The sequence below is a fragment of the Gadus morhua genome, chromosome 23 (genome assembly GCF_902167405.1).
Source record: "Gadus morhua chromosome 23, gadMor3.0, whole genome shotgun sequence".
In the NCBI taxonomy this organism is placed as follows: Eukaryota; Metazoa; Chordata; class Actinopteri; order Gadiformes; family Gadidae; genus Gadus; species Gadus morhua.
The window spans coordinates 18,470,652-18,495,634 of record NC_044070.1 but is presented as its reverse complement, the minus strand read 5'-3'; the positions used below and the strand labels follow the sequence as shown (position 1 = coordinate 18,495,634).

At 49.2% G+C, this 24,983-nt stretch overlaps 1 protein-coding gene across 1 annotated transcript in view; it reads left to right on the top strand.

Moving 5' to 3' along the window:
• The window catches only part of sspo (SCO-spondin), a 108,501-nt gene that overhangs the window by 2,324 nt on the left and 81,194 nt on the right, over window positions 1–24,983 (top strand). The window contains exons 5-23 of the mRNA XM_030349720.1: window positions 634–857; window positions 1,717–1,819; window positions 1,905–2,063; window positions 2,264–2,349; window positions 2,771–2,896; window positions 5,138–5,294; window positions 6,827–7,079; window positions 7,383–7,524; window positions 7,897–8,068; window positions 8,997–9,169; window positions 9,619–9,843; window positions 10,523–10,688; window positions 11,981–12,284; window positions 15,729–15,936; window positions 16,487–16,581; window positions 16,812–17,068; window positions 20,953–21,087; window positions 21,522–21,724; window positions 22,676–22,803. Of these exons, the coding sequence (XP_030205580.1) occupies window positions 634–857; window positions 1,717–1,819; window positions 1,905–2,063; window positions 2,264–2,349; window positions 2,771–2,896; window positions 5,138–5,294; window positions 6,827–7,079; window positions 7,383–7,524; window positions 7,897–8,068; window positions 8,997–9,169; window positions 9,619–9,843; window positions 10,523–10,688; window positions 11,981–12,284; window positions 15,729–15,936; window positions 16,487–16,581; window positions 16,812–17,068; window positions 20,953–21,087; window positions 21,522–21,724; window positions 22,676–22,803 (3,316 nt within the window). The remainder of the gene's footprint in view (window positions 1–633; window positions 858–1,716; window positions 1,820–1,904; window positions 2,064–2,263; window positions 2,350–2,770; window positions 2,897–5,137; window positions 5,295–6,826; window positions 7,080–7,382; window positions 7,525–7,896; window positions 8,069–8,996; window positions 9,170–9,618; window positions 9,844–10,522; window positions 10,689–11,980; window positions 12,285–15,728; window positions 15,937–16,486; window positions 16,582–16,811; window positions 17,069–20,952; window positions 21,088–21,521; window positions 21,725–22,675; window positions 22,804–24,983) is intronic.

The following is a 24,983-nucleotide window of genomic DNA, read 5'->3' as shown; positions in this document are numbered from 1 at the left end:
AAATGAATGTTGACCTTTGAAGTGCACATTGTCTTTAGAGTCTGTATCCTGCCTCCCACCTTAAGCTATCGATGATGATGTCTAACCCTTAACAAAAATATGTATTCAAAAAATCGACAATGTATTAATGATCAAGGTTTGTGCTGCCTTTAAATACAATGTTAAGGATCCTTACATTTGAGTTCTGATGACATAATCTGCTGATCAAAAGGTTTATTGGAACCTATTGAGCAATGTGGAGATAAAAAATAAGTCTACGTCATAAGGTGCCTGTGGGAAAGATCCTGGCATGGCTTCAAGTGATTTATCTCACCGTCCTACAACACTCATTACCAAAACTGCAGCCAAAGTCCAACTTACTCCAAGCCGGTGCGCTAATAATCCTTTGACTTGACCGGCCAAGCCCCCCAAAGGTCAAGAAAAGAGAGCAAGGAGTAAATCTTGAGAAGGAACACAGAGTGGGGGATCCCTCCTTCCAGGGAGGGTGCATGAGTGCAATGGGTGCCATTATTGACGAACACATACATACAGGCAAAACTGTTTAAATCCAATCCACCCAGTCACATCCAAAAGGCTTTGAAGTGACCCAGGGAGAATCAACCTCCCCTCTGTGTCTCCCCCTGGTCTCCCTAGACTCCCAGTCCTCCCTGCTGGTGCGGGGGGGGCTGCTCGGCAGCACCAGGGACCCCCAGGGGTCCGCCACATGTGTGACCTGGGGCGGGGCCCACTTCCGCTCCTTCGACAGGAAGCACTTCCAGTTCCAGGGCAGCTGCACCTACGTGCTGGCGGCCTCAACCGATGGCACCTGGGCTGTCTACGTCAGCACCATCTGCGAGGGCGGAGGAGACTGCAGTAAGGTGAGGGGGCGTTCGTCACCTAAGGGGGAGGAGACTGCAGTAAGGTGAGGGGGCGTTCGTCACCTAAGGGTGAGGAGACTACAGTAAGGTGAGGGGGCGTTCGTCACCTAAGGGTGAGGCGACTGCAGTAAGGTGAGGGGGCGTTCGTCACCTAAGGGTGAGGAGACTGCAGTAAGGTGAGCGGGCGTTCGTCACCTAAGGGCGGAGAGGACTGCAGTAAAGTAAGGAACCGTTCATCACCTTAAGGGCTGATTATAGTCCCATGTTCACGCAACGCAAGGGGGTTACGGAGCCCTTAAGTCCCTGCTCTAATACACATCCACCACGCTGTGAACCTCTAATCCACATCCACCACAATGAGAACCTCTAATCCACCTCCACCATGATGTGAGACTCTAATCCACATCCACCATGATGTGAAGCTCTAAACCACATCCACCACGATGTGAAGCTCTAAACCACATCCACCACGCTGTGAAGCTCTAAACCACATCCACCACGATGTGAAGCTCTAATCCACATCCACCATGCTGTAAAACTCTAATCCACATCCACCACGATGTGAAGCTCTAATCCACATCCACCTCGGTGTGAAGCTCTAATCCACATCCACCACGATGTGAAACTCTAATCCACATCCACCTCGATGTGAAGCTCTAATCCACATCCACCTCGATGTGAATCTCTAAACCACATCCGTCACGATGTGAAGCTCTAAACCACATCCACCTCGACGTGAAGCTCTAATCCACATCCACCTCAATGTGAAGCTCTAAACCACATCCAACACGTTGTGAAGCTCTAATCCATATACACCATGATGTGAAGCTCTAATCCACCTCCATGTATGGCGCTACAGGCTCTCCGGATGATGCTTGGTTTGGACCTGGTGTCTGTCCGCCTCGGGAATTTAACCCTCAACAACGTCCAGGTCGGCCAGGGAGAACCCCTCTTCCAAAATGGTGGGGAATGTGCTGTTGGAAATGTCTTATGATAACAGAAAGCAGATTCAAGTCACTCAAGATTTTCGTTTTTGTCCTGATTTAGGAGTGAGTGTCCATTGGCTGGGGGACTTTGTGTTTGTGGAGAGCGGCCTGGGGGTCAGGGTGAAGTTTGATCTGAACAACACGGTATACCTGACGGTGACCGCTGAGCACATGGCCACCACTAGGGGGCTCTGTGGGCTCTACAACAACAACGCTGATGGTGAGAGTTGCGCGAAACACTCTACTCTCCATCTTGTCTCGAAATATTAAACACTTACCTCTTGAATCACACATTCTTTTCTCAACCATAATTAAATAGCTTGCCTCCAAATTTGGCGCAAAACTGCAGATGCTCCCTGTTCACCTGTTCATGAATAAATCTCTCTAACTTTGTACTATGTAAATCCCCCCCACACACAGACGACTTCCGCACCATGGCCGGAACGCTGTCCCAGTACGCTGCAAGCTTTGGAAACTCATGGAAGGTTCCGGACCCGCAGAACCAGGTGAGTCGCCGTGGCCACCGGCACAGTAGAACCCTTTGTGTTGTTTCTGCTCATAGGAACCTGAGGAGCATATGAACACAGATAAGAAGGAGGGTTTGGACGGCCACCGCTGACGTAGCGGACGCAGAGAGGACCGCCTCTTTGAGGAGTTCTCTCTCCTGATTGGATGAAGTGGGGACTGGGTACCATACAATTTAAAAAAAAAATAAAAATAAAAATAAAAAAAAAAAAAAAAAAATTATAGCAGCGCAGAGGGACTTGTTGAACCATGTTACTGAAGTTATTTAACACTAACACATTTATACTGATTTTGCTGACAGCGCCTTAACAAAGATTGAACCAGCTACTGGGATTGTGCACGAGTTTGACGTCATTGGAGCGTCTCGGCTGACCTCTGACCCCTCTGACCTCTGACCCCCAGGGCTGCAGCGACGCGGCCGAGCTGGGCCACAGCTGTGACCTCACGGGGGACGCCGCGCTGCGCAGGCAGGCGGAGGCTGAGTGCCAGCGCCTGATGGAGAGCCCCTTCTCCCAGTGCCACCAGCGGGTCAGTCCATCTCCCGGGACCTGGGGGGGGGGTCACTACTTAGACACACCCAAGGCCAGACTCTCAGCCACGAGGAGGCTGAATAGGGAGAGAATAGAGGTCACATGGGGGTGCATGGCTGTCCCACTTCAGCTGGAAGAGGGAACTCGATGTGCACCTTTTCCAGGATGCAGAGGACACTTCCTGGGTCAGTGTAGGATTTCCCATGAGGCAGTGGGGCACAAGGCCCATGTTGATTGTCGCCTTTTAAATGAACAAATTCAATTATGGGTCATTGTATGAATAAGTGAATTTGTCTTTGTATTCCTTTGAGCAGGAATACAATGCTTGTATTCCTGGTCAAAGGAGCTCAGTTTAATGTTTGCTTACTTGACCTTTTACGCTACGGCTACACCAGACGCGGAAATTCTGCCGTGCGGAAATAGAACGTTCACCAAGCGGAAATTTTAAATTAACCGGCTACACTGGACGCGATTGAAAATGGCTCCTTTATCTTTTTTGATCTCTGTGTTTATATATTTTATAAACCACAGTTCATCGGCACCAGTTCATCTGGATCAGAGTAACATGGGTAAGTATTAAGTCTTCAGCAACCCGTAAATCAAACTACATTCGTATAACGTTAAATTTGAGCTAGACATAGTTACCAAGCAACCATCAACGGAATTAAACCATAAAACATTGATACAAAGTTACGTTGGTAAGTGACCAACTAACTAATTTGATACAAACAAACTAGTTGCAAATTAAATAGCTAGGGTAACCAGCTTCCACGTCAAAGATCAATATAATATTAGTCTGACTAAGTAGGTTTGATATATAGCAAGTTATGTAAAACTTCGTTAATGACAGACAGGCTAGTTGCAGATAGTCTAGCATAGATGACAGATGTGCAATCTAACCACAAGAGAGTTGTTTTACAGTGCCTACAGTGAATAGGAGGAAGGCACTTGCCTTACTTGTTATCCTCCAAAGGATTAAAAAGAGGAAACGGACCTGGGTGACTGCAATCAACCAGCGCAGGCGACAGCAAGGGGTATTTTACAACCTGGCGGAGGAGTTGCGTTTTAACGCTGCAACCCATCGATCGTATTTTCGTATGACACCAACGCAGATGGACCACATCCTGTCAGTGATTGGTGCAGATCTCCAGCGACAGGACACCAAAATATATAATGGTTTTCATTACATTTCATTGATTTATTACCATACTCTATGTTAAAAGGCCCACGCAAACCTTGCGGAAAATAATAAAAATAGAAACCAGTCTATGTCTTAATTTTCCGCGCGGAAATGTCGGCGCAGTACATTCAGTTTCAGCGTCTGGTGTAGCCACTCTCATTGCTTTCAACGGTTTCGAATTCTGCTGCGTTCACACCGCGTCCGCAAAGCAAAATTTCCGCGTCTGGTGTAGCCACGGCCTTACTGTTGGTAAGCAGCATTCATTTAGTAGACATCCAATTTCTGTTGACCCCAGATCTCCCCTTACTACTAGCTAGAGTAGAATTCAGTAGATAACGGGAGTGGTTGTTGTGGGGTTGAATGTATCTCGATGAAGCCTTTAACCCTTGAAAGATAAATGTTGTCTTATCGCTGTCGTTATCTGTGTTAGGATTCCATTGTATTTCTTCTTGGAGAATGATTGGTAGAAGTCTGCTGTAAAGTTTTCATAGATTTATCCGTCTGTCTGTCCGTCCATCTGCCTGTTTGTTGTTGTATCCTGATCTCGGCCATGAAGCATGAAACTAATGCTGTCTTATCTCTGCTGTTCGCTTATTCTACCGCCTTTGGATAATGTTTGGTATAACTCTGCTTCTAAATGTTATAAATGTCGCATCCATCTATCTGTCTGTCTGTCTTTCTCTCTGTCTGTCCATCCGTCTGTCTGTCAAATTGAACTTCATACATCACCCTGATGTCATTCTTCTTACACAATGTCTGCCCTCCATATGTTTGTAATGGGGGTGGGACAGGAAGTGGATTAGCCTCACGTGTCTGTGTAGCGGGGGCGGGACAGGAAGTGGATTTGCCTCATGTGTCTGTGTAGCGGGGGTGGGACAGGAAGTGGATTTGTCTCAATGTGTCTGTGTAGCAGGGGCGGGACAGGAAGTGGATTCGGTTCATGTGCCTGTCTAGCGTTGGCGGGACAGGAAGTGCATTTGGCTCATGCGTCTGTAGCGGGGGGCGGGGCAGGACGTGGATTTGTCCGCAGGGAGACAGCCTGCTTGTGTTTTTCCCCAGGTGGATCCGGCGGTCTACCTGGACACCTGCCTGTACCTGTACTGCAGCGTGGCTCCCCGGGGCCGGCCCGCCGCCGTGTGCGACACTCTGGCCAGCTACGCCCGCGAGTGTGCCCAGCAGCACCTGGTCACCCTCTGGAGGACGGCCGCCCTGTGTGGTGGGTACACACCACACCGCTCGCCCGGCCTGGGGGCGCCGCTGAGCCCTCCCTGTTTCCACAGGCTGCTGGTGCTCTCAGCATGGGGTCCAATCCCTAGCATCACTCAACAGGCATCGCCAACCTCAGTACGAGGTCACCCCTCCCTCAGAGCTCCCATCCCACGTGTGGCATCATCTGTGACATCATGTGTGACATCATGTGTGACATCATGTGTGACATCATGTGTGACATCATGTGTGACATCGTGTTTCACATCACGTGTGACATCATGTGTGACATCAAGTGTGACATCATGTGTTACATCATGTGTGAGATCGTGTTTCACAGCACGTGTGACATCATGTGTGAGTGTGACATCATGTGTGATATCATGTGGGGCATCATATGTGACATCATGGATTCATGTGTGACATGTGTGACATCATGTGTGACATCATGCGTGACATCATGTGTGACATAGGGCTGTCAAAATTGCTCAAAAATGACATTCGAATGTTCGTTTGGAAAAAAATCACGAATTCAAACTATTCGAATATCTGGTTGCCTATTTTACGCAGTTGCCGTCAATATGTCAATAATGCGACAAAACCATGGTTCAAATTAGTGGGATATATATATATCCTATAAACAGCCCAGTAACGTGGAGGCCTAATCATGAAAAGCCACAACTTTGTATCGCTTGCATTTGACCACCACACCTGCAAGCGCGCAAACTATTGTAATCTGAAGAAGACGCCCGCTTCTGAATGTTACAAAGTATGCTAGTGGTAACGTTCCTTGCTTTGCTTACCATTTATCGAGAAGGCCTATTAAAATCGATAAAGAAAAAAATGCATGTCGCCTACGTCTTCCACCATGCCAGCGAAAGGGCCAGCACTACGCACCGTTCGGATTCATGAAAAAAAGCTGTCTCGGACTTTGCCGAGAACATTGCGTTATAGCAGCTTTCACCAGCCAGACTACTAGCTCCCTGAGCTCTACTTCGGATGCTTATTGAATGGCATAGCCGAGCTGGAATACCTACATCCAAGTACGGAAACCCCGAGGGGATAAAATACATTCGCTCTTCACAATACTAGTCTGTTACACTTGTACCGCGGGAGTGTTTTTTCACATTCGAATATTATGAGGGACATCGCGAACAGACAGAGGCTCATTCACAAAGCAGATAGAGGCGCTTGTACCGCGGGAGTGTTTTTTCACATTTGAATATTAATTTTCACGTTCGAATTCGCGTTTTTGGATACATTTCGAACGAATATTCGAACTTCGAATATTCGTTGACAGCCCTAGTGTGACATCATGCGTGACATCATGCATGACATCATGCGTGACATTGTGTGACATCATGCGTGACATCATGCGTGACATCATGCGTGACGTCGTGTGGGGCTTCATGTACTTTCCACGTTCAGTTCTCCTCAACACACGGGTCTGTCTATGTTTGACACCCCCATCCCCCCCCCAAGGCCCCCAGTGTCCGAGGGGCCCGGTGCTTCAGACCGTCTGACTGTGACCTTTGCCCCCAGGTCGGGTGTGTCCCAGGGGCCAGGTGTTCTCGGACTGCGTCTCCTCCTGCCCCCCCAGCTGCGCGGCCCCCCAGCCCCCCGGCCACGCGGCCGCCCTGGGCCAGTGCCGGGGGGAGTGCGTGGGGGGGTGCGAGTGCCCCCCGGGGCTCTACCTCCACCAGGGCCTCTGCATGAGGAGGGCCGACTGCCCCTGCTTCCACAGAAGACTCACCTACCAGCCGGGGGCCACCATCCAGAAGCAGTGCAACACCTGGTGGGTCTGGGGGGGGGGGGGTGTGTGTGAGGGGGGGTGTGTCCACGTGTTTGCCTGTGTGTGTGTATCAAGCGTGTGTGTTTGTGTGTGTGTGTGTGTGTGTGTATATTTGTGCATGTGCGTGTCCGCCTGTTTGTGTTTGTGTGTGTGTCTCTGTGGTGTGTGTGTGAATGTGTGTGTCTGCGAATGTGTGAGTTATAGAATGATTGGTCCATCCGTCCATGGCCGATGCATTTCGTTTGTTACAGTGGATGTCCACTTGGTTGCTTACCTTGTTCCCCCCCCCCCATGCCCGTCTCCCAGTGTGTGTAAGAACGGCCAGTGGCTGTGTACTGGGGAGCGCTGCGCTGCCCAGTGCATGCTGATGGGGGCGCTGCAGGTCACCACCTTCGACAGGAAGAGGTATTCCCTTCAGGGCGGAGCCTGCTCCTTCACTGCTGTGGAGGTGAGACTCAGCGAGGCGTAGAGACACCGTGAGGTGGGGTCACATGTACCCACTGATGTACTCCATAGTCAACCCAACCAACTCCAATGGGAACCCGCTTTCATTCTAATGCACGTTTATGCATGTTTTTTCAGTTTATCAGGATATTTTGCATGATACATTTGTTTATGCGTGTGTGTGTGTGTGTGTGTGTGTGTGTGTGTGTGTGTGTGTGTCTGTGTCTGTGTCTGTGTCTGTGAGTGTGTGTGTGTGTGTGTGTGTGTGTGTTATATGTATGTGTGTGTGTGCGTGTGCATGTGTGTGTGTGTATCTTTGTGTGTGTGTGTGTGTGTGTGTGTGCGCGTGTGTGTGTGTGTGTGCGCGCTCTCCCAGGACTTCGTGGACAGGAAGCTGGCGGTCAGCCTGCGGTGTGGAGACTGTGACTCGTGGATGGGGGGAGGAAGAGGAGGAGGAGGAGGAGGAGGAGGAGGAGGAGGGGGGCAGGGCTGTCTGAAGGAGCTGTCCGTCACAGCTCTCCGGACCACAGTCACCATCACGGACACTGGTGAGCAGGACTGGACCCACTGGTCTGGACCCGCTGGCCTACTCATACGTGAACTGTGTGATCCAGCTCTAAAACATGGAGGGCTGAGCTTCAGAACTTTGACTATAATACAATACAACTTTATTAGGGGTTGAGCACATGCACAAGCGAGGCAAAAACAATGTAGTGGAGACAACACTCACCATACAAACCCTTTCAGATGCAGAAGGCAGTCAGACCGGTCCTCGAGGAACCAGTCAGGTCAAGTGGGGGTGAAGGCAGAAGCACTTTGTAACGGTAAACCCTTCTGCAGGGCTTCAAAGGGCCGGGAGTATTGAGGAAACGGGCCCCGGCCCCCGCCTCCTGTGATAAGGAGTGAGGCCGTGCCAGGGAAGCAGATAGCAGATACGAGTAAATACAGGGAATAGAAGAGGCTGTAAAGTTCAACTCCCAGTAACGCGAGGCAGAAGGGCAATGATTAAATGATTAAACGTTGGTCGGTTCCTAAGGGACTGTTCCTCCCGGTGCATCCTGGTCCAGCTGGGGAACACATGGGCTCAGGTGTGAGGAGGTCTTTGTTCATATAGAGGTGGAAGAAAATACATTTCACCGCTGCACTGTGCCCCCGTCAGGTACCGATGAGCTGATGGAGCATTACATTTACATCAACATTTATCGCATCAGCGGACGCTTTTATCCTAAGCGACTTACAGACGGTGCACAGAAACATTGACACACCGACGCCAGGGGTCTTGCTCAGGGACACCTCGACGCTCTAGCTAGGAGGCGCCGGGGATCGAACCAGCAACCTTCCGGTTACAAGTCGACCTCTTGAGCTAAGCCCGATCAGTTAGCACTCGGATTGGACAGACAGCACCACCTCTCCCAGGAGCGGATGAGGTCCTCTGAGGGCCGTCCGGGTTCAACGTGTCACGTGATGTGCTCCCAGGCTCGGTGACGCTGAACGGGCAGAGGGAGGCGCTGCCGCTGGTCACGGCCGACCTGGTGGTGCGCCGGGCCTCCTCCTCCTTCCTCATGGTGCAGACCTTCGGGGCCCAGCTGCTGTGGCACCTGGACGGACCGCTGGCCCTCATCACCCTGCAGCCCGGCTTCGCCCACAAGGTCTGCACGCACGCACGCGCACGCGCGTACACACACACACACACACACACAGGGGGAGGGGTCCACACACACACACACACACACACACACACACACACACACACACACACACACACACACACACACAGGGGGACGGGTCCACTAACACACACAGGGGGACGGGTCCACACACACACACACAGGGGGAGGGGTCCACACACACACACACACACACACACACACACACACACACACACACACACACACACACACACACAGGGGGACGGGTCCACTAACACACACAGGGGGACGGGTCCACACACACACACACACACACACACACACACACACACACACACACACACACACACACACGCACACACACACAGGGGGCTGGGTCCAGACTGGTGGCAGACGGCCCCTCTATACGAGCTGCCCCAGACCGAACCCCCTCTCTCTCCCCTCCCCAGGTGCGCGGCCTGTGTGGCACCCTGACCTGGGACCAGCACGACGACTTCACCACCCCCGAGGGCGACGTGGAGGCCAGCGTGTCGGCGTTCGCCGCCAAGTTCGCGGCGGAGCGCTGCGCCCTGCCGCCGGGGGGCCCCGCGGCCCCCGACCCCTGCACCACCTACGCCCAGAGGAGGCCCCACGCAGACGCCCTGTGCTCCGTCATCCACAGCCCCGTCTTCCAGGTCCGTGGTCGGGGCGCGGGGGGGGGGGGGGTAGACCGGGGGGGGGGTCACTGAACAGAGGAGTCATGGGCTGAATCCGAATACTCATACTTGACTGCTATATAGTACGCATTTTGTAGTACGCCACAAATATAGCGCGTCCGAATGCTCAGGTCGCATTGTGTAGTACGGGAAACGTTTCAGAATGCATGCTACCGCCACAGTATACAACGGTAGGTCACTACGCTATCCCACAATGCAACCGGAGTCTGGTAACGAACGAAGAAGAGATGGCTGACCCGACTGAACCAGAAAGACGTTGTAGAAAGCGGCGAAAAAAAGAGACATTAAAAAGAGTAAAAAAGTAAAGTAAGTAACTAAGTAAAAATAGAATAGAATTTTTAATTTAATAGCAACGATGACAAGACGGAAAACAGGTAGCTTATCAAGGTAATTTTGCCGGCATCTGAGGGGAGATACGTAATCTCCAAACATCCGGTGGAGTTTCGGCAGGAGGCGTTCTACGCATAGCTGTAGACTGTAGTACGGTCAAGTAGTAGAGACTGAAAAGAAATAGTATGTACTAAGTATTCGGATACAGCCATGGTCTCATGGTCTTCTCCATTGGGGGGCCTAACAGGAGTAGGTTGATAAGAGGAGTGATGGTAACTTGGGGGCCTTCTCCCTGGGGTCCCTGCAGGCGTGTCATGACGTGGTGGAGCGGGAGCCGTACCTGCGGCTCTGCCAGACGGAGGTGTGCGGCTGTGAGCAGCAGGGGGCGTGTCACTGTACGGTCCTCACTGCCTACGCCCGCCACTGCGCCCAGGAGGGCGTGGCCATCCCCTGGCGCAACCACACCTTCTGTCGTAAGTAGGCCCGCTGTGCACCGAGGCCAGATCCGCTTTGAGCTGAGAGGATTTGAGATAGAAGTTCTACCAAGAATTGCAGCGACGAGAATCCTTACATTTAGCCAACATCTGTAGAAGTCCCATAATCAAATCTGCAAGACGGAACCAGATGATCGGCATGCATTCTCATTTTTGTATTTTGTTTTCTTCCTCTCCTCTCCCTTCCTTTCCTTTCCTCTCCTCTCCCTTCCTCTCCTCTCCTCTCCCTTCCTCTCCTCTCCTCTCCACTGCCTTCCTCTCCCCACCTCTATCTCTCTCACCCTATGCTAACCTCCTCTCGTCCTGTCCCCTCTTCTATCCCTCTCTCCTCTCTCCCCCTCCTCCCCTCTCCTCTCCTCTCCCCTCTCCATCTCCCCCTCCTCCCCTCGCTCTCCCTCCTCTCTTCTTCTTTCTTCTTTTTCTTTTTATTTATTATACAGGAAAGGATTAAAAGTAACAAAGTTACAATTTAAAACGGGCCTCAGTAAAATAGCTGATTTCCAGCAGGTTCCTGTTCTGCAGCACATGTAACATGTAACAGGGACAAAGGCACATCACACGTCACATTTACATACAACACATAACAGGGACATAGCACGTCAGACATCAGTAGGACAATCATATAGACAGCAGACTGAGCACAGACAATGATTTATATTTTAGTGTTCGCAAGTGTATGTGGTGAGGAGTAACAGTTTATAAGCTTTTTTGAACTGTGTGATGGATTGTAATACTCTAATGTGATGGGAAATGCCATTCCAGATTTTGGTGAAAGTATGGATGAAGGACCTCTGCCCATAGCCGTTATTGTATGCGGGCACTGGGTGGAGGGCCATGGAGACAGATCTAGTGACTCGCACTTGGGGCATGTTATGTGTTGGTAAGAGGGAGATGAGTGTTTGTGAGGTGCTGTGTTGGAGTTGAAAATAAAATGTGCAGCATGACTGTAAATACAATTTTGAAAGGACAGAGCGTGCGATTTAGTGAGTGCAGTGCAGTGGTGTGTCAATTTTGGAAGATTGCTGTGGATCTTTAAAGCTCGGTTGTATAGCCGTGCGATGGGTTCAGTAACTTCCTTGGTGGTGAGAGACCATATTGGTAAAAAGTAGGAAATGGTTGAGAATACAATCGCATGCAGGTAGGTTTTGGAAACAGTAGAGGATAAGTATGGTCTAATCTCTCCTCTCCCCTCTCCGTCTCCCCCACCTCCCAAATCCCCTCTCTCCCCATCCTCTCCCCTCTCCCCACTCCCCTTCCTGCCCTCTCTCCAGCCGTGCGGTGTTCCGGGGGCCAGGAGTACCAGGAGTGCGGCCGGGCGTGTGGCGGCTCGTGTTCGGACCTGCAGCGGGGCTGGAGCTGTGATGAAGATGAGGTTGATGACGGCGATGGCGATGGCGGTGGCGGCGGTAGAGGAGGCGGGCGCACCACCCAGAGCTGTGTGCCGGGGTGCCAGTGTCCCCCGGGGCTGGCTGAGGACCCCTTGGGCCAGTGCGTGCCCCTCGCCATGTGCCCCTGTGTGCAGGGAGACAGGACCCTCCAGCCCGGCGTCACCGTCCAAATCAACTGCAACACCTGGTATGTGCGTCCGTGCGCGTGATGCTGAGGAGAAGCTCTCAGGAGAAGCCTGCCTCGTGATACCTACATGATGGCTCGGTCCAGGTTATCTGGCGGGGCGATGTTCATGATCTTTGGGTGGTTAAACTGTTCCTGAACTTGTAACAGCTCCCAAGAATCGAAGCTCCCAAGAAATGAACTAACCCCCACCTGGAAGAGTCGGCCCCAGTAGAAACGGTCCCGAAGCTCAGATTAGCCAATCGATTATTAACTCTCGGAGGAGCTCTGAGGATGCACTGTCCGCGTCATGAGGGGCTAAAGGCAACACCACCTTCTCAAGTGAAAAGGGAAAAGGATTTTGTCTGTGTCCAGATGTAAAACAGCCATTTGAAGTGTTTACCCCAACCACTTTGGTTTGCCCAACGCAGGTAAGGGCATGAAAACTGCCCTAGCTAGGGTAGCTTTCTCCAATTGTGCCCAAAAAACCCAACAAATCCAAGTTCTGAGTAGTAGTAAGTCTGTTACCAGGGAAACGTGAGACAGTTGTAAGCTACGGTGGCTATATCTGGCACGTGTCTTAATGATGTCTCATCCTCAGTCAGCTGGGGGTGACCATCTGCTTAGGATTTCATTCTCTTTCATTCTTATCTTCCTTATTTCACTTTGGGAAAGAAACAACGCCGCCCATTTTATAAAAGAAGAGTCAAGATTGCTTATAACTCACTTTATTTGGAAAAGGTTTGTTCTAGTCTCTCTGACGCAAAAGGAGGGGAATTGTTTAGGGAGTGATACGTGGAGATGATTTAGTGAGTGCTGAATGAAGTGATGAATGGCTTCCTGTATCATCTGGATGCCTCCCTAGGCTCAGGATCCATGCCTAGGATGAGAAAGAAGCCTCTCTAATTGCCAAGGACATATTTGGCCTGTTGGTATGAATGTGCGAATTATGTGCTGGATGTCAAGGGTTCTGGTTTCTTGTGCTGTGTTTCTGACCCATGCGGTGGATTGTTTATGTGACTGTGGGCGAGGTCAGAGGTGTTGTGGAACTGTAGTTAACGGGATTGATGAACCATCAATCTCATTCTAAGTCCATTGGCGCTTGCACAGTGCAAAGCATGCCCCTGATATGACCTTAGAGTTGTTTGTTTTATTGTTTAAATTACTTTACAGTGCTTGACCTTTTAGCTCACCTCAGTAGAGCATTATGCAGGTGAACTGAAATAGCACGTAGCTCGCTCTGCAGCAATGTTGTATTCTGTGTCCCATGCCATGGTATGAAAATGAATTCAACATTTCTTATCAGGGCATGTTTCTCCATATACCGGGTCCTTAAAGCTAATTCAGATCAGTCTCCGAACAGATCATCACACCAGCTGCAGGAGTATTATGCAGCAATTTACAGTGTCTGAGAATCTTCATGTCTTATCAAGGGGATTTCTTATTTGCAGGTTGCAGCCCCATCGCAGATGATGTGTTTTCATTAATTAAACTGCAGTCATTGCTAAAACACACAGGTTGGTTTATCAATGACCAATGAAGTACGGAGTTCGAGGGGATCACTGGCCATCCTCAGTAGGATTACATCTCCTGGAAACAGTCTTCAGAGCTCTGATTCAAACTGAGGAGGGTAAACTGGGGTAGGGGAGTGAGACGCAGTGGGTAGGGTTTCGGGGTCCAACAAGCCAAAAGACATGGAGGCAGACTTCAACCTTGTTCTGTTCTCAATCAACTCTTTCCCGGGCCAGAGCGGTCCTTGTCCAAATTCTTTCAACTGGCTCTCCTCTCGATTGCGATATACTTGTGAGATCAATATCAAAGCCAATTGCTCAATCTAAAAAGCTATTGAACAAAAAAATTGCAATACTTATTACTTGCACCAATATATTGCTCAATATATCAATAAATGTATGTCAAGATATTGCGTTAATAATTAGTGACATGCTTTGTCTTCCATGACCCCATGGAGTCCCTGGTGGTTTGAGAGCTCTGATGAAATCTCTCTATGTTCCTGCTGCCTCCCATCACAGGATAGGTCGATTTCGTCATATCTCTTCACCGCAAGACAGCTTCACTCAGCCACTGACCTCCGCTGCTCTTCCCTACTCATTAACTTGACTTTAACCACAATTGCCAAGTACTTAAGCCTGCTGTCTGTATAGTGTGAAAGTGTGTCTGTGTGTGTGTGTGTTTGTGTGTGTGTGTGACAGTGTGTGTGTGACAGTGTGAGAGAGAATCTGTCTGTCACTTGATGGATTGCCCTCAGTAAATATCTGCTGACATCACAGTCTGAATTCATCGGCTTCCTTTGATAGAGCTGTAATCCGTTGATCATTCACACATTATACATTTGTTGCTTAACATTTTGGCTCTGGTCTCTGTGAATTGAGGTGGGTGCCAAACTTTCTCAGGCTTTATGACTACGGCTGATAGGCAAAAAGGTCAACCTTCCTATGCCCCTGACACCAAGGATAACATTGGGGACCTGCCTGGTCCTGTCTTAACCCCCAGGCTTCCACTAAACCCCCAGGCTTCCACTAAACCAGGCCTACGACATAGTTCCTTTATTCGCCAGTCTTGCTGCTCTTCCAGTTCCTATTTGATTGGGATTATGTGGAGACTGAAGCTACGATTGTGAGCCAGCTGGCATTCTGCTTCCTGCACGGTTAAACGGAGCTGAGAACACATAATCCTCTAAAACAGTGTTTCCCAAGCTGTTTTTCTGGGGACCCATTTTCTTTTAAATTACAAACCATCGCGACCCCATTTCACAATAGGCCTTATTTATAAAATCATGAGAAGAACAAATTTGTGCATAAGTTAACATTCCTGAAAGTTTCACTGTCAATTCCGCATCCCCTTATATATGAACTTAAACCAGCCATTTTGAAGAGATGAATCATAACTTTGATTTATGCACTTGTTACTGAAAACATAATACACGTATTAAATACTTTATAAATGAGACCAAAGAAAGGTATTTAGGCAGAGTTAACATCTCCTTGTTTTGGCTATCTCATTGTTTTTATTTCAGTGTTCTTTTATCAGTAAAACGAACACAATGTACATTAGCCTTTCAACTAGATTCAATGTTATAAGTAAAATTATCAGCACAATACAAACATCCAGTACTATCAAAAACATGCTTCTTGTTGAAACTTTTTAAAATGTTAATGTCAATTTTTTATTTTATTTTTTTACATTTATTTGGCGACCCAATTCAAATCTCCCGCAACCCACATGTGGGTCGCGACCCAGTCTTTTGGAAAGGCTGGTCTAGATGTAATGTGTAAACTTCGGTTTACAAGGGGACAGGGCAATACCTTTTAATTGCAGTAGCTAGAACATTAGCAGCCATCGTATCGCCTTCCTTATTTCTACTCATGCTTATCTCTCCCAGCGGTGAGGCCTTGATCTGGGACTGAGTGTTTCCGCCGCCTCTCTCTCTCTCCCTCCGTGCGTCCGCAGCGTGTGTGAGCTGGGCCGCCTGAACTGCACCTCGCGGCGCTGCGAGGAGCTGAACCAGTGCCCCGGCTCCCTGGTCTACTCCCCGCGCTCCTGCCTGCTCAGCTGCTCCAGCCTGGACCCCCCCGGCCCGCAGCAGGGGGGCCCGGCCCGGCCCGGCTGCCTGGAGCCCCTGGCGGGTTGCGTGTGTCCCCAGGGGGCCGTGCTGCTGGTGGGTCTGCTCACCATGAACAGCTCCTGGCTCATTCTAGCGTCTTCAGCATCTGGGGGGGCGTGATTCTATTGGGGGGTTTGGGTTAGGGGCGGGGTTTCTGTTCAGGCCTCCGCTCTCCTGCACACGGCCTTCCTCTGGCCAATTAGATCGAGGGCTGGGGCCAGAATGTTTGATTGACGTTACCTGGCAACTCAAAACTACCATGAACTACTAATGCATGTAGTACCATGCGTTCAACTCATAGAGGGCTATGTGAGTTACATTGTTTCCTAGGTTTTTAATACTTGCATGTGCATTTTAGTCAAGATTTAGACCAGCATTGATACTATGGAACCCACAGCATCCCTTTTCATCTAGAATAAGTAGTTTTAGCGTTTTTGTTGCAACCTTTGAATGCACACTACTACCCAGGGGAACAAATGGAGTGGTGGTATCAAAACTCTGTGTCTGAAGGCTGGAGGGAGGGGGTGGCACAGTGCGGTGCGAGGGTGAAAAGGTGTGTGACGTGAGGTTCATATCGTTGTCCGTGTCGTGTTTCCCTCCCCAGGGCGACCGCTGCGTCCCGCCCGAGGACTGTCCCTGTCACCATAACGGACGCCTCTACTTCACCAACGACACCATCACCAAGGACTGCAACACCTGGTACACCCTCCTGTGTTTCACCGGCCGTCTGTGCTAACCCTACACCCTGTACCGTGCAGACGGCAGCTATCCCTGAGATACTAGAAGGCCCCTCAGGAATAGAACATCGGACCGTCCCGGGAATCGTTCTCTCTGATTCTTTGTCGTTGGTAGTACCACCAAACAAGACTGGAGGCTCTCCCGCCCGACCTAAACATACCGCCGGCTTCCTGTCTCCTCTTTCCCCCCAGTGTGTGTAAAGACCGCCGCTGGCTCTGCGGCCAGGCGGTGTGCGGGGGCGTGTGCGTTGCCACGGGCGACCCCCACTACGTGACTTTCGACGGCCGCTGCTTCTCCTTCCTGGGCGACTGCCAGTACGTGCTGGCGCGGGAGACGGACGGCCTGTTCAGCGTGACGGCGGAGAACGTGCCCTGTGGCAGCACAGGCGTCACCTGCACCAAGTCGGTCACCCTCAGCCTGGGGAACACCGTCATCCACCTGCTGAGAGGTAGGACCCCCTAGACCGGGACCCCCCTAGACCTGCTGAGAGGTAGGACCCCCTAGACCGGGACCCCCCTAGACCTGCTGAGAGGTAGGACCCCCTAGACCTGCTGAGAGGTAGGACCCCCTAGACCTGCTGAGAGGTAGGACCCCCCCTAGACCTGCTGAGAGGTAGGACCCCCCCTAGACCTGCTGAGAGGTAGGACCCCCCCTAGACCTGCTGAGAGGTAGGACCCCCCCTAGACCTGCTGAGAGGTAGGACCCCCTAGACCTGCTGAGAGGTAGGACCACCCTAGACCTGCTGAGAGGTAGGACCCCCTAGACCTGCTGAGAGGTAGGACCCCCTAGACCTGCTGAGAGGTAGGACCCCCTAGACCTGCTCAGCGGTAAGACCCCTGTAGAACCAGAAAGCAGACCTCAGATTAGTATCTCACGTCTGATGGCATTGAGCCCAGGTCTGGCAGCTGCTGAGTGCAACTGATGGGAGGAGAGCATTCAGTCCTCATTTATAACCGTTGCGTACGCACAAAACGGGGCTGAAATTAGCGTGCAGGTGACTTTCCACGCAAAGGTTGTGATCTATAAAAAAACAACTTGACAGGAAAATGTGCGCAGCCCTAAGCAAACTCTACGCCTGGTTTGGAGGAAAAGGAGAATTGGCGACACGGATGGTGTGGTGGTGAACTGAAGTCAGACCGAAGAATTGCAGAGTGAGAAGACAGTTATGTTTTATCATCGCCCTTCATAAATTTAATTTCAACCCGTATCATGCGTTAAATCCTAATCAAAATAATTTAAGTCAACTGCGTTATTTCTCAGTTATAACTCCAGAAACATCTCCTTAGAATAGAAATAAAAAAAAAATCTCTATATTTAATCCCGTCATTCCATACTGTCCACTGACGGCGCGACTGCATGGAATAAAGCATCTGTCCAACATGTGTCATCAACATAATATTTTTATGTGACACTGTAAACACATAACCAAACGTCAATTAAATCCCAAGTGTGGGAAACCAAGCCACCAAACACACATTTTACGTGGGTGATTACAAACTGATTATCCAAGGTGTTCTCGTCAGTCTTATTACCGTAACCAGTGGCGCCACCATGGGGTGGCGAGGATGATATATAAAATCATCCTTTGCCACCCCACTTGCCACCCCTAAGACAATTTGTATTATGCATATTTATTTGAAATATATAATGTAGTCTAGATTTTTTTGAATTCACAATAGTTGGTAATGTGAAAACGAGCAGTAAATGCAGTAAATGCGCTGCGTAGCGGTTGTCAATGAAGTATGACATAATATTGTGTGGGGAATAGGTATTTTGGTGCCCCCTCTGGCTGCAGGCGCACACCTCTGCTCGTATAGACGGAATGAAACCCCCCCCCCCCCCCCCCCCCCCCCCCCCCCGTCAACAATCGCTGCCCGGGACGTAACTGCGTAACTTGCTGTGGCCCCCATTGGCCACCCCTGGAATAATCTTCTGGAGGCGCCACTGACCGTAACCCTATAAATACAGAGGTGAGCGCCGTGGTAATGCTGCACCGTATGGCACTTCTGGCGGACCATGCAAATGGCAGGATTCGGAGGGAAAGGGACTATAACGATTTATTGGTAGGCTGCATAAAAATATGTAACTTTATGTCAGACCACTTCTTTTTTAATTCTGGGACTGTGCGCTCTGTGCTACTGACAGAGTTCACTGCTGCAGCAACATGTTGCCACCCACTCTGTCAAAGTCAAAGTGTGTTTATTGTTGCATGTACCAAATTGCTTCAGCACAGCAAAATTCTTACGACTTGGCAAGCATCATTCATCTACGCAGTAGACGTCACACAAATAACAAAAATAACATAAAACTCTATAACACTGTGACAATAAACCATATAAAATGTAACATTAACATACAACAATTTAAAAAACAACATATATCTCTGTAGCACTATGACATTATAACAATATAACATATAACATTAACATTCCACAATTAGAGTACAGTAGAAGGGCTAGCAGCAGTTTAAGTGTGAATAGAGAATAAGTTAAAAAGAAATGCTAAGGATAAGTTAAAAGTTTTTAAAATTGTGCAAATATATCTATGAAGTGAATTGTATGAGTGGGGGAGCAGGGAGTAGGTGGAGGTGGCAACTGTTCAGAGGTTCAGTGTTTCTGATTCAGAAGCCTTACAGCCAGGGGGAAAAAGCTATTTGTGAGTCTGGTAGTCCGTGTTCGGATGCTCCGGTAGCGTCTACCAGACGGCAGCAATGAGAACAGTCCATAGCCTGGGTGGCTGTTGTCCTTTAGAATCTTTTTTGCTTTCCTCAGGCATCTACTGTTGTAGATGCCTTGCACGGAGGGGAGATGGCTGCCGGTGATACGCTCCGCTGTCTTCACCACCCTCTGCAGGGCCTTGCGGTCGGCAGCGGAGCAGCTACCATACCAGGCAGTGATGCAGCCTGAGAGGATGCTCTCAATGGTGCATCTGTAAAAGTTTGTTAAAGTTTTTGAAGACATGCCAAACTTCTTGAGTCTCCTCAAGAAGTATAGCCGCTTCTGTGCAGTTTTGACTGCTGAGCCTGCCTGCATGGACCAGGTTAGGTCATCCTTGATGTACACACCGAGGAATTTGAAGTTGGAGACTCTCTCCACTTCAGCTCCCTCGATGTGTATGGGGTCCTGACCCCCCTCTGCAGCTTCCTGAAATCCACGATCATTTCCTTGGTTTTGCAGACGTTGAGAGACAGGTTGTTGTCTTGGCAAGTTTTTTTTTCAAGTTCTCTGCTTTTTGTTGTTGCCGATCCCAATCCCGTGACCGCCGAACAAAATTACCTTTCGGGGCTCCATCTCACCCACAAGTGTCTCCACTTCAACCTCCGTGAAATTTCGCTTTTTTGCTTTTCTCAGTACTTCTGCCATTGTTTCCGACAAGACATAATACTTGCATCTGAGTCTGTTTTATATGCAGATCGAATTCATGAGGTCATTTGCATTGACCATTTATGGTTAAAAAGGGGCGTGTACAGGGCGGAACGTGTGGCTGATTCAGCTGCTCACACTTTTAGGCACTCAGGGTTTTATAAATCAGAATATTTTTTGGCGCAGGCTAAACTTGGCTTCTTGGCGTACGCGCATTTTTAGTAACGATCCCACGCACAGTTTTATCAAGGAGACCCCTGAGCTTTAGTTTATGGAACCAAAAACGCATTCTGCTCGGGTCAGTTTCAGATGTGTAGATGATTGAATAGCACACATAGGCACACATTTTCCAGCACAGATGCGATGAAAACTTATTTTGGCTTTGTGACCTAGCCTCAGGAGTCAGGCAGATGAACAAGGCTAAGCTCTGTAATAAATCTCAGCGGGGCCCTGCCTGGGCCCATGCATAAAGAGCTTTCTGAACAGATCTGATCCACACAATAACATCCAATAACTGAGCGCTTCTCTGTCCTCTGAGAAGAGCTTTCCGTGCAAACGTCTATTCATCTTTCGCCACGGTTGAGAGGTTTTGATCGCTCCATTGATCTCCAAACTTTCCTCTTGAGCTGCCATTATTTGAGTTCTGCAAATCGTGTCTCTTCTTGCATGGTGATGAACTGACTGAAATGAAGGCATATGATAAAAGAAACATTGAAAGAAACCTTCTCTCTCTCTCTCTCTCTCTCTCTCTCTCTCCCTCCCCCTCCCCTTCCCTCCCTCCATCTCTCTCTCTCTCTCCCTCCCTCCTTCCCTCCCTCCCCCTCCCTCCCCCCTCCCTCTCTCTCTCTCTCTCCCTCCCCCCTCTCTCTCCCTCCCTCCCTCCCTCCCACCCACCCCCTCATTCTCCCTCCCCCCCTCCCTCCCTCCCTCCCCCTCTCTCTCCCCCTCCCTCCCCCCCCCCTCTCTCCAGGTAAAGCGGTGACGGTGAACGGCATGCCAGTGACCCTGCCTCGGTCCTACAGTGGCAGCGGTCTGACACTGGAGCGCGTGGGGCTGTTCGTCTCGCTGTCCTCACGTCTGGGGGTCACGCTGCTCTGGGACGGAGGTCAGTCACTCACCCTCGCACGCAACACACAATGCCTCTCTTGACACCCCGACCACATCAGACCGAAACGCTGGTCAACAAACGCTCACAGCTCATCCCTAGGCGCCCACTAGACTGTATGCCCTCAACAGGATGTGACATCACAGTGCACTACTTAGACCTGATTGTCTTTTTGCATTGCATTGACACACTTCAATATACTCGTACTGGCACTGGGCCGCTTTATAATTCACACTGTCGATACTGTTTGCCCTGTTTGGTCTGTTTGTCATTACTATAGCGTTTACTTTAGCGTCTCTTTGTGTTGTCCTTGGCACCGTGGTGTTGTAATCTTATTGTATTGTATTATACCCATTGTCGTCCACTGCTGCTGGGATTGATAAAGTGGTGTCTCTCCGTTGACCCTGGTGCCTTGCCCCTGGTTCCCCCTCCAGGCATGCGTGTGTACGTGCGCCTGGCGGCCCGCCTGCGGGGCCGGGTCGGGGGGCTCTGCGGGAACTTTGACGGGGACACGGAGAACGACTTCACCACCAGGCAAGGCATCATGGAGTCCACCGCCGAGCTGTTCGGAAACTCCTGGAAGGTCAGCCCCTCCTGCCCGGACGTGGCGGACCAGGACCTCCGGGACCCCTGCGCTGTGGGTACACACACACACACACACACACACACACACACACACACACACACACACACACACACACACACACACACACACACACACACACACACGCACACACATACACCCCCATTCACCTCTATATATTCTGGTCACAACTCCCTGCCCTGTGGTTAACCATCTCACTAATTCCCTAACTAAAAAAAACTAACCAACTGAATGACCGACTGACCGACTGACTGACTGACTGACTGACTGACTGACTGACTGACTGACTGACTGACTGACTGATAGTACCTGCGAACCAAGTGGCAAACTGACCAACTGAGTGGCTGAATTGTATCAGGGAGTGAACCAGATGTGTGACTAGTATCAGGGCATGATCCAGATGTGTGACCTGTACCAGGGAGTGATCCAGGTGTGTGACTTGTATAATGGAGTGATCCAGATGTGTGACTAGTAACAGGGACTGATCCAGATGTGTGACCTGTATCGGGGAGTGATCCAGATGTGTGACCCGTATCAGGGAGTGATCCAGATGTGTGACCAGTACCAGGGAGTGATCCAGATGTGTGACCTGTACCAGGGAGTGATTCCGATGTGTGACCCATACCAGGGAATGATCCAGATGTGTGACCTGTATCGGGGAGTGATCCAGATGTGTGACTAGTACCAGGGAGTGATCCAGATGTGTGACTAGTACCAGGGAGTGATCCAGATGTGTGACCTGTATCGGGGAGTGATCCAGATGTGTGACTAGTACCAGGGAGTGATCCAGATGTGTGACTAGTACCAGGGAGTGATCCAGATGTGTGACCCGTATCAGGGAGTGGTCCAGATGTGTGACCCGTCTCAGGGAGTGATCCAGATGTGTGACTGGTACCAGGGAGTGATCCAGATGTGTGACCTGTATGAGGGAGTGATCCAGATGTGTGACCCGTAGCAGGGAGTGATCCCTTCTCCCCCTCCCAGCTGAACCCCCACAGGGTGCCGTGGGCCAGGAGGCGCTGTGGCCTGCTGACCCAGGAGCTGTTCTCCCCCTGCCACCCTGAGGTTCCCTTCCAGCAGTACTACGACTGGTGTGTCTTCGACGCCTGTGGGTGAGTGGCAACCAGTCCTTTGGCCTTCTCCTTTGCTCCTTCCCAGTCAAGCCATGCTGTGTTGACCAGCCGACTTTGAACCGAACACATACAGCCAATAGCGTTATAACTGCCAATAACGTAATAATTTAAATGTTATAAATCGTAAAGAATAATCGTAAAGAATAATCCGAGATGCAATCGTAAATACATTCACCACAAATTGTGTTGACAATAGGCCGAAGCTCACTGCGTCATAGCTCTGTACTACCGCGAGCGCTCTCAAGCAAGTTATATGTCCTATGGATCTCGGATTATTCTAAGCAATGCATGCATGCAGACTTAACATATGCTAAACTAAAATGCAAAAATATAAAATGCAATTAATCAATCACTATAATAAGCAATCACTAAATATGTATCTAAATAATATAATATCTAAATCTGAGTAAATTACAACATGGAAAATGGCACTAACTAAAAAAGACAATCAGGGATACACACGGTGTTTCCTCCATGCCTGTGCAGATTATTTTCATGTTTTATTTAGCTTTTTGTAAGCGTAAATACATTCACCACAAATTGCGTCGACAATATGCCGAAATGAATTCAATGAATTCAACACAATGTCCAGAGGTATAACAAAGTACAACGATAAACATATCAGCTATGAGTGAATGTAAGTGCCACAACACCAAGCCCAAGATACCTCAGGGTTCCATCTTGGGCTTGGTGTTGTCACATTGAAGCCAAAAAGTGTGGTGTGAGAGACGTTTGAATGTGTTCAGACATGTTGCTAATCCACCGAAGTCGATGAGTAGCACATTACGCCAACCGTCCCTAGCAAGAGATACTCTGTACCTACAAAAACAGAAATTCATGATATGAATGCAGATTGATATCTGAAAAACCACTGTTATCTCAAGAAGATTTCTTGAGATAACAGATGCCTGTGCAGATGCCTGTGCAGATTTTCCTGGCTTATTTAGCCTTTTGTAATCGTAAATACATTCACCACAAATTGCGTCGACAATATGCCGAAATGAATTCAATGAATTCAATTCAACACAATGTCCAGAGGTATAACAAAGTACAACGATAAACATATCAGCTGTGAGTCAATGTAAGTGTCTTAACATGTGGGGATACCTCAGGGTTCCATCTTGGGCTCGGTGTTGTTTAGGCTTTATATGGGGATACTGGGAAATATGAAATATTACTAATGGCTAACTTAAATGACCTATTGTCACGTTGAAGCCAAAAAGTGTGGTGTGAGAGACGTTTGAATGTGTTCAGACATGTTGCTTCTCTATCGAAGTCGATGAGAAGCACATACGCCATCCGTCCCTAGCAACAGATACTCTGTACCTGCAAAAACAGAAATTCATGATATGAATGCAGATTGATATCTGAAACACCACTGTTATGTCTTCTTCACTAAATGACTGTTTTTAAGTATTGGGCTTGAGAGTAAAGTCTCAAGCTTGATAGTAAAATATTTAAATCATTCTATATCCCTGCAAAGTAGCAATACGTTTAAAGTTGCGTTGTTGTTTGGAATAACAATGCAACAAACAAACAACGCATACAATGATCATTTATCAAAGCTTAAATCTGACACACACACACACACACACACACACACACACACACACACACACACACACACACACACACACACACACACACACACACACACACACACACACACACACACACACGCATGCACACAACATTAGGTCTTGTTTACTCTCAGAACAAGCAGCTCCCGGTAGGTCTTCGAGAAGTTGAGCAATTTGTTCAATGTAATTCCATCTTTGGCTCGGTGTTGTTTAGGCTTTATATGGTGATACTGGGAAATATGATATATTACTAATGGCTAACTTAAGTGACCTATTGTCACATTGAAGCCAAAAAGTGTGGTGTGAGAGACGTTTGAATGTGTTCAAACATGTTGCTTCTCTATCGAAGTCGATGAGAAGCACATACGCCATCCGTCCCCAGCGACAGATACTCTGTACCTGCAAAAACAGAAATTCATGATATGAATGCAGATTGATATCTGAAACACCACTGTTATGTCCTCTTCACTAAATGACTGTTTTTAAGTATTGGGCTTGAGAGTAAAGTCTCAAGCTTGATAGTAAAATATTTAAATCATTCTATATCTCTGCAAAGCAGCAATACGTTTAAAGTTGCGT